This window comes from Thamnophis elegans, chromosome 5, assembly GCF_009769535.1.
Source record: "Thamnophis elegans isolate rThaEle1 chromosome 5, rThaEle1.pri, whole genome shotgun sequence".
Taxonomy (NCBI): Eukaryota; Metazoa; Chordata; class Lepidosauria; order Squamata; family Colubridae; genus Thamnophis; species Thamnophis elegans.
In genome coordinates, this window is record NC_045545.1 from 70,539,238 (window position 1) to 70,554,195 (window position 14,958).

Genomic DNA, 14,958 nt, shown 5'->3' on the forward strand with positions numbered 1-14,958 from the left:
CTGTGTGTATGCATGTGTGAAATGCTCCGTGTCAATGTAAAATGTTATATTTTGTGTTATATTACTGACATCCTATAAAAGTGAATGAAAAAATAGATACTTAATATGTTCCAGTGTTGTCATTTTTAAATGATTAGAATTTGGGGGCTTCTTTGTTTCTGTTATGTTAAATTCCAATGCTACAAGAAATATGATTTCAGAAAAACTAATATGCTTCAGATCTGTTCAAAATCTATGAACAATGAAAGAAAGAATAAAGTACTAGTGTAGCTTAAAAGATGTCCCACTATACAATACATAATATTTAATTTCATCTGGTGAAGTTTAGTTGTGGAGAAGAGTCTGAAGAAATAAAAGACTTCTCCAGCTTAAGATATTGTGCAACAATGCAGAATTATCACTTTATTCAAAGGCATTGTTGAATGAGATTTAGAGCCTTGAACAGAGAAAGTAGGATAAACATGGTTTAATGGGAGCTGCACAAATTGTACAAGTAAATTATAGAAGCTATTTTCCCTTGAACATTCCAGTCACATCTGATAGTAAATCTTCTTTACCTTGAATCTAAGAACAGAAAATTTATGTCTATTTTCTATGTACCTAGGAGCATGAAGATATTATCTACATCATGAGACCTTAATTATCATGATGATATGGAAACCAGGATACTTTCCTTTTCTTTCTTTCTTAAATGCAAATTTTGTAGTGACATTACAATGAAATAGCCTTTCTGTAATCATACCATTGCTAGTTCCAAATGACCTCTCTCCCACAATTGAATTTTTTTAAAAAGAAAATTGGCTTGCATCATCACCATCAACAAAGTGGAACTTAGTTGTTGCAAATCAATACTGCATTACTAGAAGCCATTCTAAGAAACCCATTTTTCATCTTGTCTACAGTTATATTAATGGTTACACCACTATATTCAATCCTTAACATACCCATAAGAATGGAACAACATGCCCCTGTCTTAAAAGGCTGATTGAGCTTATGTACATGTGCCATAATGCATAGGTTGTGCTTTCTGCACACTAAATTGAGCACAAAGTCTGAGAAAATCAGTTTTTTGGAGATGGCCTTTTGTGAAAGGCAACAAATTTAAAAATGTTGTTTTCTGCAAATAAAGGTTGGAGGTTGAATTAAGATTCCCAGCTACTGAGTTTGCAAAATACTAAACTACAATGCCCATTAATAATTATTCAACACCACTACTGATGTCCACATTTCAAAGGATGCATCAACAAAGCACTTTGGCTTTTTAGTGCACAGTTAATGGTCAACATAATTTGTTGTTCACATCTAATTTCACATCATAGACAGCTTGTTGGTATTACATTAGCAAATTACAACACAATTCTGCCCTAATATCCACATCAAAACAAGTTCCTTTTTTCCAATTTAGCTTTTACAAAAAGGCTTTTGGAAGTATAGTTTTCCTATCAAGGGTCTGCTTTCTGAGGGTTTACTGTATATTACAGTGTAACTTTAATCATTTTTTCTTTTAGTTCAAATGTTATGTATATATTAACAGAAAAAGATGATAAGGACATATATGTAAAACTGAGTGATGGATGGTGATGTAAATGTAAATCTATTTTTTTCTTGTTGCCCTCACTAAAATAAATTAATTTTTAACAGAGATCTGCCATCTCCACATCTAATTACAAGTGGAGCTTATTTGTAAAGAAACATGCATGGAATTGCATTATACAGCTTTTCTCATAACCTTGTTATGTGAATATTGCTCCTGAACAACAAGCACTTCCCTTCTGAAAATTTTGCTCATGTTCTTTGTGTGAAAAGGACATTAGTATAGGATATAAACCCACAAAAATAGCTTAACTGACAAATAAATGAAACAGGTACATTCTGCCATTCTACTGCTTGTATATAATTTTTACAATTGTGGCGAATTCATCACTTCCTGTTCTCCATTCCTGCTGAGTGGAGCCTTTGGTGCTATTTTGTTGGATTTTGTATCAATCACTGATTACTGTTCTGTTTTAATAGGCTCTGAATTAAACTGTATTATAGCTTTTCCTTTTATGTTGATACATTAATTGGGCTATGTTTTTGGAAGTTTGTTAGTTCTTTCAAATAGGCTTCAGCCACCTTGAGTTGGATAAGATGTGGATTAGAACAGTTATAAAATAACAATGCAAAAAACTTTCCTGGAGCAATATAACAAAATCTATGACAAAATGTAACTGTAATGATAATGTACTTTACTCTCACACATCATCCTTCTTTTCACTCTCATGTATAGAACAGGAAATAAAGGAGTTCAAAACCTGTATGTTTCCAACATGTTAAATCATTTCTCTCTTTCTCTGTCTCTTCCTCTCAATTTTCCGACTTTTTCTTTTACAGCCTGTACATAATCTACATACATCTCTATCCATAAAGCTGTTTTGTGGCAGGTGCATTGATTAAGTATACCAGATTCCCACTTGTAACTCCCCCCCCCTCAGAATAAGCCAACAGAGATCCTTTTACCCTTTACATGCATGCCTTGCACACATAGAGGCCATGGGTAAGAAGATGAAGTTAAATAGGAAAAGGTAACTCATGCACAACAGAGTTCCATTTTCACCTTCTTCCATTATTTTCCTTGCACAGCCTTTCTTCTAGTATCTTTAAATTTATTTGAATATAATTGTCACCTCTGGAGATTTTTTCAAACACTTCCCTAATTACAACATTGTCATGGTACAGCATCTTTGCTGTTCAACAAGCTTTAACCTCTCATAAGAATAGTTTCACTATATTTGAGCAAGGTTTAACCTAGATTATGACACGTCTCCAAATTGACATTTGTCATATTGGCACTCTGCTACAAAGATGCATGGGTAGAAGGCACCTCTGCACAAGTCCAAGAGCATCTATGCTGCCCTGAAACAGGGAAGCCTGATATTTGAATTGCACAATGCACAGTTTCTATTAACTGAAAATTAGAAGAGCAACAAAGTTTATTAAGGGACTGTATTCTAAAATATGTGAAGAATGGTTGCAGGAATTGGAGATGTCTAGTTTAATAGACCAGGGGTGACATGACAACAGTGGTCCAATATTTGAGGGGCTCAGGGGAGAGCCAACTTGTTCTCCAAAGCTCCTGAAGGCAGGATAAGAAACAATGGATGAAAAACAATCAAGGAAAGAACCAACCTAGAACTAAAGAGAAATTTCCTGACAATTGGGGAAGAATTAATCAGTAGAATAGCTTGCCTCCAGAAGTTGTAGGTGCACTAGAGATTTTTCAGAATTGATTGGACAATCATTTGACTGAAATGGTATAGGATTTCCTGCTTGAGCAGGGGGTTGGACTAAAAGATCTCCAATGTCTTTTCCAACTCTATTATTCTATTATTCTGTTAAAGTAGCAATGAAGGTGTCAAAATTCCAAGAAACACCCCAATGGTTATCAAGATTATCTGAACTGAAAATACTGCCACACACAAGTAACAGCCTTGCTTGAAGTTAAGTACCCTTTATCACTGAAGCATTTCACTTCAGATACCACCACTTTTATAGCTACCTATCGCTTATTTATTTGCACATTTAGAGCAGAAATTCTTTTATCGTGTTTTAATAATTCTATCCTGCTGGTGAACTTGCAAAAAATATGTCTAGGGAGCAAAAAAGATTATTAATTAAAGGTGCCAATTAAATTATAATGTTTTGTAGCTACTGCTGCTTTGCCCTTTCATTTTTCAAAGTGGAAATTAACAATGACTTTCAAATGTAAAAAATCAATGCATGTAATATCTGATTGCCTAGTTATTAATGAAACTAGAAAAGAGAATCACATCAGCAGAAATATCTTAAAGGAAAGGCAACCTTCTTACTGACCCAAAGAAAATAAGTCAAATAAAATACAACACTTTTGTTAGATATTTGAATTTTTTTTTCTTAACATAACAAGATTTAGGGTCAAAATGGGAACTTTAAATGTTTACACATAGTAGCCACAAGAAACCCAAAACACATGGAAAATATTTCAAATCCCATTTCCAGATGTCAATTTTTGTTATATATGTGTTTATGTTTATATGTATAATATATGCCCACAAACACTTATACATACACATATGCATATATTGGGAACAAGAATAGCTTTGAGGCAATGTTTTTCAATAGATAATGCGGGGTAGAATGAGGATTAAACACAATTTATGTGCATCCTTGTGTACCCTAGAATCCTATAAAATCATACAGAGACCCCAAAAAGTGATGAAGCTATCAGAGATGACAAAAGTGAGTGTTTTAATTAGAGAAAATAATATATTCCATTTTGTTTGCTTCTGGACTTTGTTCTTGAGACAGAAAAAAAAAACTCTTGACTTCGTTTTGCTAATTGACCTAGTTTGTTATTATAAAAATGGTTAGTACTTGCTAAGTTCATAAAGTAAAAAGTTGTAATTCTATTTTGTACTTTATTGTGCTAAACAAAGTTGAAAGCAGTGGTGGGTTGTAGGCGGTACGCCCAGGTACGGGCGTACCGGAGCCAGCCTGGGGCAACGGATACTGTTCCGGTATGGTGACCGGAGGGCCCACCTGCCTGCCTGAGCTCCTTACCAGTGTTTAAAGCTTCTGCACTTCCGCACAGGCGCATGGCATGTACAGTGCCTGTGCGATGCTCCATGGAGCAGCTGGAGCGTTGCAGAGGCGCTGAGATGCATGTGCGTGCTGCGTGCATCCATGAGATCGGTACCTGTACCGGTTGGAATGGGATTTCAAACCCACCACTGGTTGAAAGTCAATGCTTTTTTTCTTTCCCTCTTTGCTCTACACCTCTATTTCCTCCTTCATTACTTCCCTACAATTTTCCTATTATCGTTATTTTCATTTTTTTAAAAGTACATAGTGGTAGAAAAATATCCATGTAGGCATCACAACAGAATGTTTTCTAATCTCTTTGCAATGCCACTAACTAACTAACTATAACTGATCAAACACTCTTCTATCCCATAATTATTAGCTGTTTTTCAACAAAGATTTAGTGCGTCATTTCCAAGCTTTTTCTTTCATGGTTGAATCCTCCCCCTCCCCTGTTTTTATGTCAAATTTTAACTTCTATTTGCTTTTGCCTTATTTTGCCTTGTTGCACCAAGAGGTAGCCCTCTGATTGTTCTGCCTTCTTTATCTGAGATGCTTAATCTGCTCCATTTGAAATGGATCTCTCTCTTATTTCCCTACTTCCAGGTACATATAATCAAATGCATTTCTCCACTTTCAAATGAAGAATGAGACTAAGAGGCTACCTACCCCAATCAATTATAGTCTGCCTATTAATGTAAAAAATAATAATATTGCTTTCAATTGACATCAAACTTTGGCGACTTTGGCAAAAGTGGTTTGTCAATGTGTGCTTGCAGGATACTTTTTTCTAGATTATAGCCCTAAAACTACTTTATAGACTCACATAGATACTAGCCAGATTTGACCTTGTCTAATCTTTCAGAATCACACAAGATCAACTATGTGCACCCATATGACATTAAAAAATATGTGAGTAGCCTTGTAATAACATCAGTTTAATGAATAAGTGTAATACAGATGTCAGTGAGAAATATATTTCTATTTCTGCAGATAAGTGCTCTAAAAATATGTATTTCTAAGGAATGAAATATATGGTGGTGATCAAAGTGTTAAATTCCCTTTTTGGGGGTAGAGTTTAGCTGTTTGTTCTTTTGCATTAGTCTAAAGGCACAAGAATCAATATATATTTTGTATACAATATAATATGTAGTTGGTTTCCCAAATTGGGGATGGCATGAACATATATTTAAGAAACTTTCTCAGAGATGTAACAGTTAAAAATAGTATTATGAGCTAATTTTACTTGTCACATGCCAAGTTTAAACCTTCACTTTCTTTGCAGACTTCTTATCTGAGAGAAGTGTATGGTTGAATTAATTCTATGCTTGAGGCTCTTTTTTCTTTTAAGCAAAATCGTTAAATTAAGGATAGCTAAATGTTTTAAAATACCAAAGTATAACTGCTACATCATTTCAACAAGTGACAGTTTCATAATAAAACAAAATCTGGTGACTTTATATTATTCAACTTCTACATAGTTCTACCATTTCAACGTAGAGTTGTTGACTTGTGGCAAAGAATACCAGTGGTTTTGTCTTCATTTCCAAAAAAATATTTCTTAAGATTTAATAGAAAACTTTGATTCCCTTTCCCAAAACTTTGATCCCCTTTCTCAAAATCTTCCCAGTTAGAGACAAAACAGTTGTGATTTTGAAAACGAGGGCATAAAATTGTTGGCTAGTGTCTTTTACAAAATTATTTTTTTAAAATTGATTGTTGCTGCAGTAGTTATTATGAGGCAAGAGAGTGAGTTTATCATGTACCATAAATAACAGTACCTTTTACAGAAAAGACACACACATGGCTAACACATGGATTAATGAAAATTATTCATATCTCTTCTTTCATCTGACAATGAAATTTGAAGGCCTGTCATTATGTCCCTTGTTTGGGTAATATGTTTGGCGAGCCTAACTTGTAAACTCATATATGTTAACATCTTACATATAAATGCCCTTTATCAGAAAGTGTGTTGAAATCACCCATTCCTATGTGTTCAGGATATTTTAGAACACTGCTTTCTACCACATCAGTTAATGGGGTATGTAACAAGTCCATCAACTGTACGATTCCATATAGCAGATTTTGACTGTATAGGTCAGGGGTTTCAAACTGGCCAGATGTGTCACATGCAGGTCACGCCCACCCCAACTCTGTAAAGGGAGAAACCTTGCGAAACATCACATGACAATGTGACACCGCGAGTTTGACACTTGTGGTGTAGGTGGTAGAATAATCCCCAAGGTACATATTTTAAGCCCATCATTCAATTTCCCCCTTTTGTAAATATACACAGCACACAACCAAATACTTATGATAAAACAAAATTAACTTCATTACCAAGCAAAGGAATGATAATTTGAAACATGAAGATAATTTCAGGGTGACCTCAATGTACTTTGCTGGGAGGTGCAATTTTACAGAGTTGCTTCACCAGCACTGCAGCTGATAGGAACCATTAAGATTTAACCAATCCATGCAGAACATTCAAAATCTAGTAGCATTGTGTATTAATCAAGGCAGAAAATTAACTGGCAGCTTCTTCATTCCATAGCCTGCTTTTAAGACAATAAGAGCTGACAGAAAAATCACACATTTATGGTGGTGGCTTTTTCATCTGAAAAACTTAACACAAAGGCTGGCTCTGCTGAAAGCCAAACATGTGTTTAATGAAGCTTCCCTTTAAAGCAAACTGACTTATATAGGAAATAAAAAAGTGAGGATTTGTAGAAACACAGAAAGTGGAGCTGATATTTTGTACACACACACACACACACACACAAACACACACACACACATTCCTGTTTGCATCAAGGGAGGAAAAAAAGACACATCCAAAATGATAGGGAGAAGCAGTCAGAAGGGATTAGAAAGCAGAATATTCCACCCTGCCTCTTGCTTTGCCATAGTGAGTTGCTTAAAAGGCAAGAATGTTCTAAAAACAGATGGCAGCAGATTCCTCCTCCGGCAGTCAGCTCTGACCTGGTTTCTCATTCAAGGATGAAGAGCTATATATGCTTTAGCCCATTACTCCTTTGAAGTAAAGTGGTGAACCAATGTCCTTCAAACACCAAAGCTTTAGGCATCCTTTAGCTCCCTGCCCTGATGAGCTAAAATGAACTTAAGTATTCCAATGCAACCTCATATACAAATTTATATTGTTCCTGAAAGAGATAGAAAGAGAACACAGTGATAAATCAAGATAATATTCAGGTGACTCATTCTTTCAATCGACTCTACTTTAGTATCACATTTGGACTCCCCAAATCTCCCAAAATCCCATACACAGATGCAAAGTTTCACATTTTCATTCAGTGCTCCATGTGACCCTTAGAATATTATTGTTCCATCATCAAATTGATAAGATAGAAGAATATGGGCAATATTACAAGTAGCAATTTAGATTACAGCACAATCAGCTTGAAATGTATTTGACATTCACATCAAATAAATGCATTGTTTTAAAAAATCAAATGCAAACAAGATTTTTTTTTTTAAAAAAAAAACAAATACATATGGCCCTTCCATAGAAACTGCTCTTCAAAGGGCAAAAAGTTAGAAAACTAAATATAATTCCCAAGGAAGAAGTTTAAATAAATTGAGACTGATCTAGAAGATTAATGTATTTAATGAATCACTTTCTGTAAAAGTAGAACACTTCAAAAGTGCTTCTCCTGCAGCTCCTATTGCATGTCTGGACAACTTAATATCTACAGAGATAGTTCTTCAAAAATGCCCTAAGTCAGGGATTCCCAAACTTCCTCAGTTCATAGCACTGTGAAGTATTTTACTGTGTCAGTATTTTTTTCAGGGACTGTCATTGTTCCACTGTTCCACAGTGCCAGTGAACAATTGGGAACCACACAGTTCAAGCTGTAAGCTATTTAGTTTTAAAGATTAACCCAATTTAGTATCTTAAATTGTGCTTACAAAATAATCAAACTCTAATGCAGATTTTTAGTATTATCAACATATGATCTGGTATGTTACATTGATATCCCAATTTGACTGAGCTGAGGCTTGAGATCATTTACAGGATCCCCTCATATGAGCAATAATTAAGTTGCAATATCTGTATATATGTCCATGTAAGAAACTTTCTACATTATTTTCTAATTCTTTCTATATTATTATCTTATTCCCACTATATTAATGGATATAGCCCAACTACAATTAAGTAATTCAAGAGTTGGGAAGGGGGAATCCACAGGCAATAAATGTTTTATTTCAAGAGCCAGGATAAAGGGTGCCCAAAATATATATACATTTTATTCATTGCTATCATAACATTTCTATTAATATATCCTCTAGAGTCCAGAAGAAAGGCAATTGTTCAATTTTATTTAAAGTAGTGAAGGCACCTATACTTGACGCTGTTGATTTAAAAATTATAGGCCCATTCCAAATGAACTATTTTAGGCCAGACTTCACCAATATATTGAAGCTATCTTTCTGACATCTCTCAGATCTCTCATTATGTCATCTCATATAAAGCAATTGGCAAAATACTCTGACTAAGTATAGTTGTCTGACTAAGGATGGATGAAGCTGAGATTAAACTGAAGATGCTGGCTTGACAGTTGGATTCAACTTTGTTTGGAAGTTGTTGTATTTCCCAAGAAAGAACACAAACATTTTCCCTGACCTTATGTTGTCCTTGGATTCTTAGATGATGATACTATCTACCCACTGTGCCACCTTTCCATAAGTCATCAAAGTCTTAATTACATCATATTTCAGGCAAAATATCTGAAAGCTTCCATTGTTCCAAAATACAAGTGGTTATATTAGATTATATGAGAGTAATATGAAAAGTTCTACATTTGCTATTAATATTTTTTTCAGAGTTAGATCTAAGAAAATATTTAAACTTTAAACTAACTTACTTTTGGTTTCTCTATGTAAAATCCCATAACTTTTTATAAATCTAGCTAGAAAAATGTTACTTTGGCATATGGAAAAAGACTTTTGCTTATATCACTCTCAAATAAGAGGATATATTTCCCTATAATATATTATTTTAATATTTGATATAATTTACATTACTTTATTCTTTCACTATGGTTAAAATTGGCTGAGGGTCTTTTTCATGTTTCTTTTTCAACCTTAAACAGACAAGTAAGCATGTATTAGGGTTATTAAGTAAATAAACACAGCACATAAATTACCACTGGACATAATCTTAGAATGTAGAATATATTATTTAAAATCTCAACAAGCAAACACATAAACACCATCCTCAAACATCTATGTGACTGTGGGACAATGTGTCTGCTGCATGCATACTTGATTCAACTCATCTCACATCATTTTCTCTATATAGGAGAGATAATATCAAAGGTCACATGTAGAACATTTAAGGTTTATATTTTGCAAACAGAGTTTAAAAATAATTCCAAACAGAGTTTCAAAGACTTTGAGTAAGTAGACTGGAGATCTTTCAAAGCAATTCTTAAAAGAGCCCTACCTTTCATTCGGGCTCACCTGGAAGCTTGAAAAGCTTTATAGAATAACAGAGAAGTGTTCTGCTTGTACAAGGTTTTTAAAAAGGGCATCTTCTGAATTATCATCAAAGTGTGCGAAATCCCACCTTGTTTGGGGATTTCTGAAGATTAAATTAAATGGATTTTATTATAATAGGTTTTATTAGCTCTGCATAGATGCTGTTTGCCCGCCTTTCAAAACCGAAGCAATTGAAATGTACTTTAAAATAAGTGTTCCTCAGGAGTTTTCTAAGTACGTAATGCAGCTTCTGCTATTATCTGAATAATACTTCAAATCCAAAATGGATGCTTCTAAACAAAATGAGACTGTGAATATTTTATTTCAAGGAAAAAGAAGCAATCAACCTATTATGCTTACCAATGTCTCCACCATGTTAGACTTGTTGTTCCGTAAGGTTTTCACTATGTGAAATACATCAATGATATTTTGCTGCTGGATCATTTCACACACACTACATATGGCACAGAAGGTGCCACTGCGGCCACCGCCATTCCTAGCAGAAAGGATAAGAGCAGGTTTAGTAAATTACATTTGTTCATAGCAGAAAGGTACTTCAAGGAGATCTAAGAGATCTACCCAAATGCAAGACAATGAATTACTTGTAATATTCATATATACAATTCACTTGCATGCATGTTTTTCATAAAAATAGCTCAATGATATTAAATTCAGAACAGAAAAATAGTAGCAGATATAGTAGCATTCTAATTTTTCTTGTTGGGACACACAATATAAGTTCTATCATATCATATCGCATACCAAGTATTAATGTGTGATATCGCTGGACCATATAATTAATACCAACAGGTTATCATCAATATTTGACATCATTGGATAACTAGAACTTTCATTTTCTTTTGCTGGCTAAACATTCCAATCAGTATTCATACTCTACATTCTGATTTAGCCAGCATTCAACATTTCTCAGTGATCTAGAGTAACGAGGTAAACACTAGACTCGTCCATCTGACATCACAACATAAATATTCTAGGACTTATGAATGGAGAAGTGGAACAGCTTAGAATGATCACTGAACCAGAGTCATTAAGAGCCAGGCTTAACGATAACAAACCAAACAAACAACATATTGATTTTTAGCTCTATAATACTATAATGCTGTATTAAGCAGACATTTGGATCTTCAGGTTTTCTTTAATTATGTGTATCAAACATAATAGGGTAATCCCCATTAGGGTAATCCTGTGATGGCGAACCTATGGCACGCGTGCCACAGGGAGCATGAAGAGTTCTCTCCGAGGACACATGAGCCATCGCCTAAGCTCAGCTGAAACCACATAAGCCCATGGTGGCCCGTTTTTGCTATCAGGAGGCTGCAGGGAGGCCTACTAGGCCCAAAATAAGGCACTTGGGGTCACATGCACATGCGCAGGGGGAAAGTGTGGGAGTCACTTGCACATGCACCGGGGGAAGGGTGATGAACACATGGAGGGGGGGTCCCATGCACATTGCATTATGGGTGCAACACTTTCAGCACACGATGACAAAAAGGTTAGCCATCACTGGGGTAATCCATCAAAATAACCAAGTTTGCAATCTTCTTTTCAGACAGGCAATCGAGACTTAATACAGGAAACAAGGATGCAGAAATGCTTACAGGCAATGAACCACAGTCCGTCCATCTCGCCCATCATATTGCTCCTGCCACTTTTCCAACCGCCTGACCACTTTCAGGAGAGAGCGCTTAGAAGGAGGAGTGTCTCTATATGCTGGCCAGCCAATATACTGCAAGTGTTGAACAATACGGTACCCATCTTGCGGCTAAAGAAAAAGATTGTAGATTGGTTGAATCTTGAAAAGGAAAGCATTGGTGCTTCTATATACACCCAGAAGAACATGTGTTGGATTCTAAGAACTTTGAAAGAAGATTTCTTATTCATTTTGGTAGCAGGAATTGGGAAATATTTTCAGATATTTTAATGGGCATACATGTTAGAACATTCTTCAGTTATAACAGAAAAAGTAAGAAAACACTTTTCCTGCTTCAGAGTGGAAACCAATGATGCCATGTTAAGAAAGCCTTTTATAAGTTCTCTCTCTCTTGAATGTGATGAGCACATTTGGGGACAATGTCAGCTCTGGAATAAAAAAGTTCTTTTCTTTAAAAAATGGAGAAAACCCCATTTTTAATTAACAGACAATAATGGTATTCAGCTAATTACTTCAAAAGATTGAATATCAAGGGTATATTTAGCATTGATACTGCAATTATTTTCTAAAACCATTATAAAGAAAATTGTAGTTGATAAATAGTCTGACTCATCTGTGTACCTTTGCAGGCACCATTATACTTACAAGTGATAGGTTAAAGGGGACATTTAATGCCATATCTGTTATTGGAGCAATTGTTTTCATCGTCAATGCTTTGTAGCAGAATATAGATAGGATGATGAAAGAGGGACTGCCAAATGGGATATGTTGAAGCCATGTTAGCTTTTCTCTGTTATTTGTATAGGTACACTTACAACAGTTCATTCAGTGGCAGTTCAAAGTTACAACAGCATTGAAAAAAGGGATTTATTATTTTTTTCACAGTTATAACCTTTGCAGCATCCCCATGATGATGGAATTCGGATGCTTGGCAACTGGATCATGTTTATGGCCATTGCAGTGTCCCAGGGTCATGTGATCACTTTTTGTGACCTTCTGACAAGCAAAGTCAATAGGGAAGCCAGCTTCACTTAACAACCAGGTTAGTAACCACTGCAGTGATACACTTAATAACTGTGGCAATAAATGTAAAATGGGGCAAAACTCACTCAACAAATGTCTTACTTAACAATAAAAATTTTGGACTCAATATCTGCATTAGCTGACTGTCCATGTTAGAGGAACCTATGTATAATTACCAATGTATACTGAAATTTACAATGATATATATTCTTGAATGTATAATCCTAGATTGGGTATTTCCTTGACCTTTCTCATGCAAAACCTGGATTCATATCTGCCATCCTGTTATAGTCTAGTACATGCTTCAAAAATTCAAGTTCTGCTTTTTGTGTGTGTGTGTGTGTCTGTTTGTGTGTGCTCCAGCGTAACTCTGGAATGCCTTGACCAATTTTTTACCAAACTTGGTACACAGATGACTTACTCTCTGGAAACAAATACTGTGGGGGAAAGACACCCCTAAAACCTCTTGGAGTGTGTGTTCTGTTAATATATAGCCTGTTGTGTCTTAAAATGGATTCTACTGTACTGCCATAAAATGGATTATACTGTACAGCACAGTGGAATTGCCATGGTAACTGCTTCACAGTATTCCACAAGGGGGCTCCCTCTGGTAAGGGGGAAAATCCAACATTAGAAATTATGTTTCGTCCAGACATTCCCCCTTATAAATAAATAGCCAGGCAATGCTGGGTTATCAGCTAGTAGCTTATAAAAAACAAGGCAGGAATTAGGAAATAAGCCCCTATTATTGAAATATTTGCCAATACTGCAATTGATAGTGGTCTAAAACTATGCAAGCAAGATAATAAGTAATGAGGGAAGATCATTATTCTTAAGATAGTTAAGTATTCTTAAGATAGTCAAGAATGCAAGTAAGGATTGTGATGTTGATGCTATTATACATCTTGGTACAAATGATCTGTCCCCAAAAGATGTAATTTCTGTGAAGAATGATTTCCAGAGCTTGGGGTATGAACTTAGTAGTATAGGTTGTAGGCTTATATTTTCAGAGGTTTTACCAGTATATAAGGAACAAAAGGGAAAGGGCCAGTGCGTAGCAGAGTTTAATGTGTGGCTAAAGGAGTGGTGTAAAAGGGAAGGCTTTGGTTTTATTAGTCATGATGTCTGCAGCTGGTCCAATGAAAAACTGTACAAAAGAGATGGCTTGCACCCATCCAAGAAAGGGACTGAGTTACTTGGCATTAAATTCACAGATTTTCTGGATAAACATTTAAACTGAACAGTGGAGACAAAGAATTAATTGATACAGAACATTTCTGTCCCCAGCAATCTAAAATTCATAGGGTTATCAGTGCATGTAACACAGATGTTTGTGCGGGTAAGATTATCACTCCCGCTGTCAAGCAAAACCAGGGATTTAATACTGAGTGCCGTACCATGTGCATGAATCATACAAGTGGCAAGAAAATAGGGGCAGTCAGGCATAACACAGGTTATGTAGACAGTAAACACAGGGTCAATCAAAATGGACTCGAATGTCTATACACCAATGCACAGAGTATGAGGAATAAACAGGGCGAATTAGAAATTCAAGTAAAAGAGGGAAGATACCATACTGTTGCCAATACAGAAACTTGGTGGGATGAAACCAACAAATGGAACATACAGCTAGAAGGATTTAAATTATTTAAAAGAAATAGACCAAATAAAAGAGGAGGTGGAGTTGCACTATATATAAGAAATAATTACCTCTCTACAGAAATAGAGCACAACAATGATGAGAACTATCTTGAAAGCATTTGGGACAATATTAAAGGTTGGGGGGGGGGATAAAATGACATTGCCATAGGTCTATACTACAGGCCACCCAACCCAGCAGAGGAAGTAGATGAACTTTTTGCTAGTCAGCTAACTAAGGTTTGTAGGAAGCACACCACGATAGTAGTGGGGGATTTTAACTACCCTGACATCAACTGGGAAACAAACTCTACACCAAGTGGAAGATCCAACAGGTTCCTAACAAACCTAGCAGACAACTTTGTTTCCCAAAAAGTAGAGAAGGGAACAAGGAATCAGCCATATTGGACTTAATTCTCACTAACAGAGAGGAAATGTTAGAAGATGTTGAAGCCACAGGAACCCTCGGGGCAAGTGACCATGCAATATTGGAATTCAACATTATGCAAACAGAAGTAGTA

At 35.5% G+C, this 14,958-nt stretch overlaps 1 protein-coding gene across 1 annotated transcript in view; it reads right to left on the reverse strand.

The window, feature by feature from the left end:
* Nucleotides 1–7,712: 7,712 nt before the first annotated feature.
* The window catches only part of PTPRT (protein tyrosine phosphatase receptor type T), a 437,694-nt gene continuing 430,448 nt past the window's right edge, over nucleotides 7,713–14,958 (reverse strand). Inside the window, exons 32-34 of the mRNA XM_032218597.1 lie at nucleotides 11,724–11,887; nucleotides 10,465–10,600; nucleotides 7,713–7,766 (exon numbers count right to left, since the gene is read on the reverse strand). Of these exons, the coding sequence (XP_032074488.1) occupies nucleotides 7,713–7,766; nucleotides 10,465–10,600; nucleotides 11,724–11,887 (354 nt within the window). The remainder of the gene's footprint in view (nucleotides 7,767–10,464; nucleotides 10,601–11,723; nucleotides 11,888–14,958) is intronic.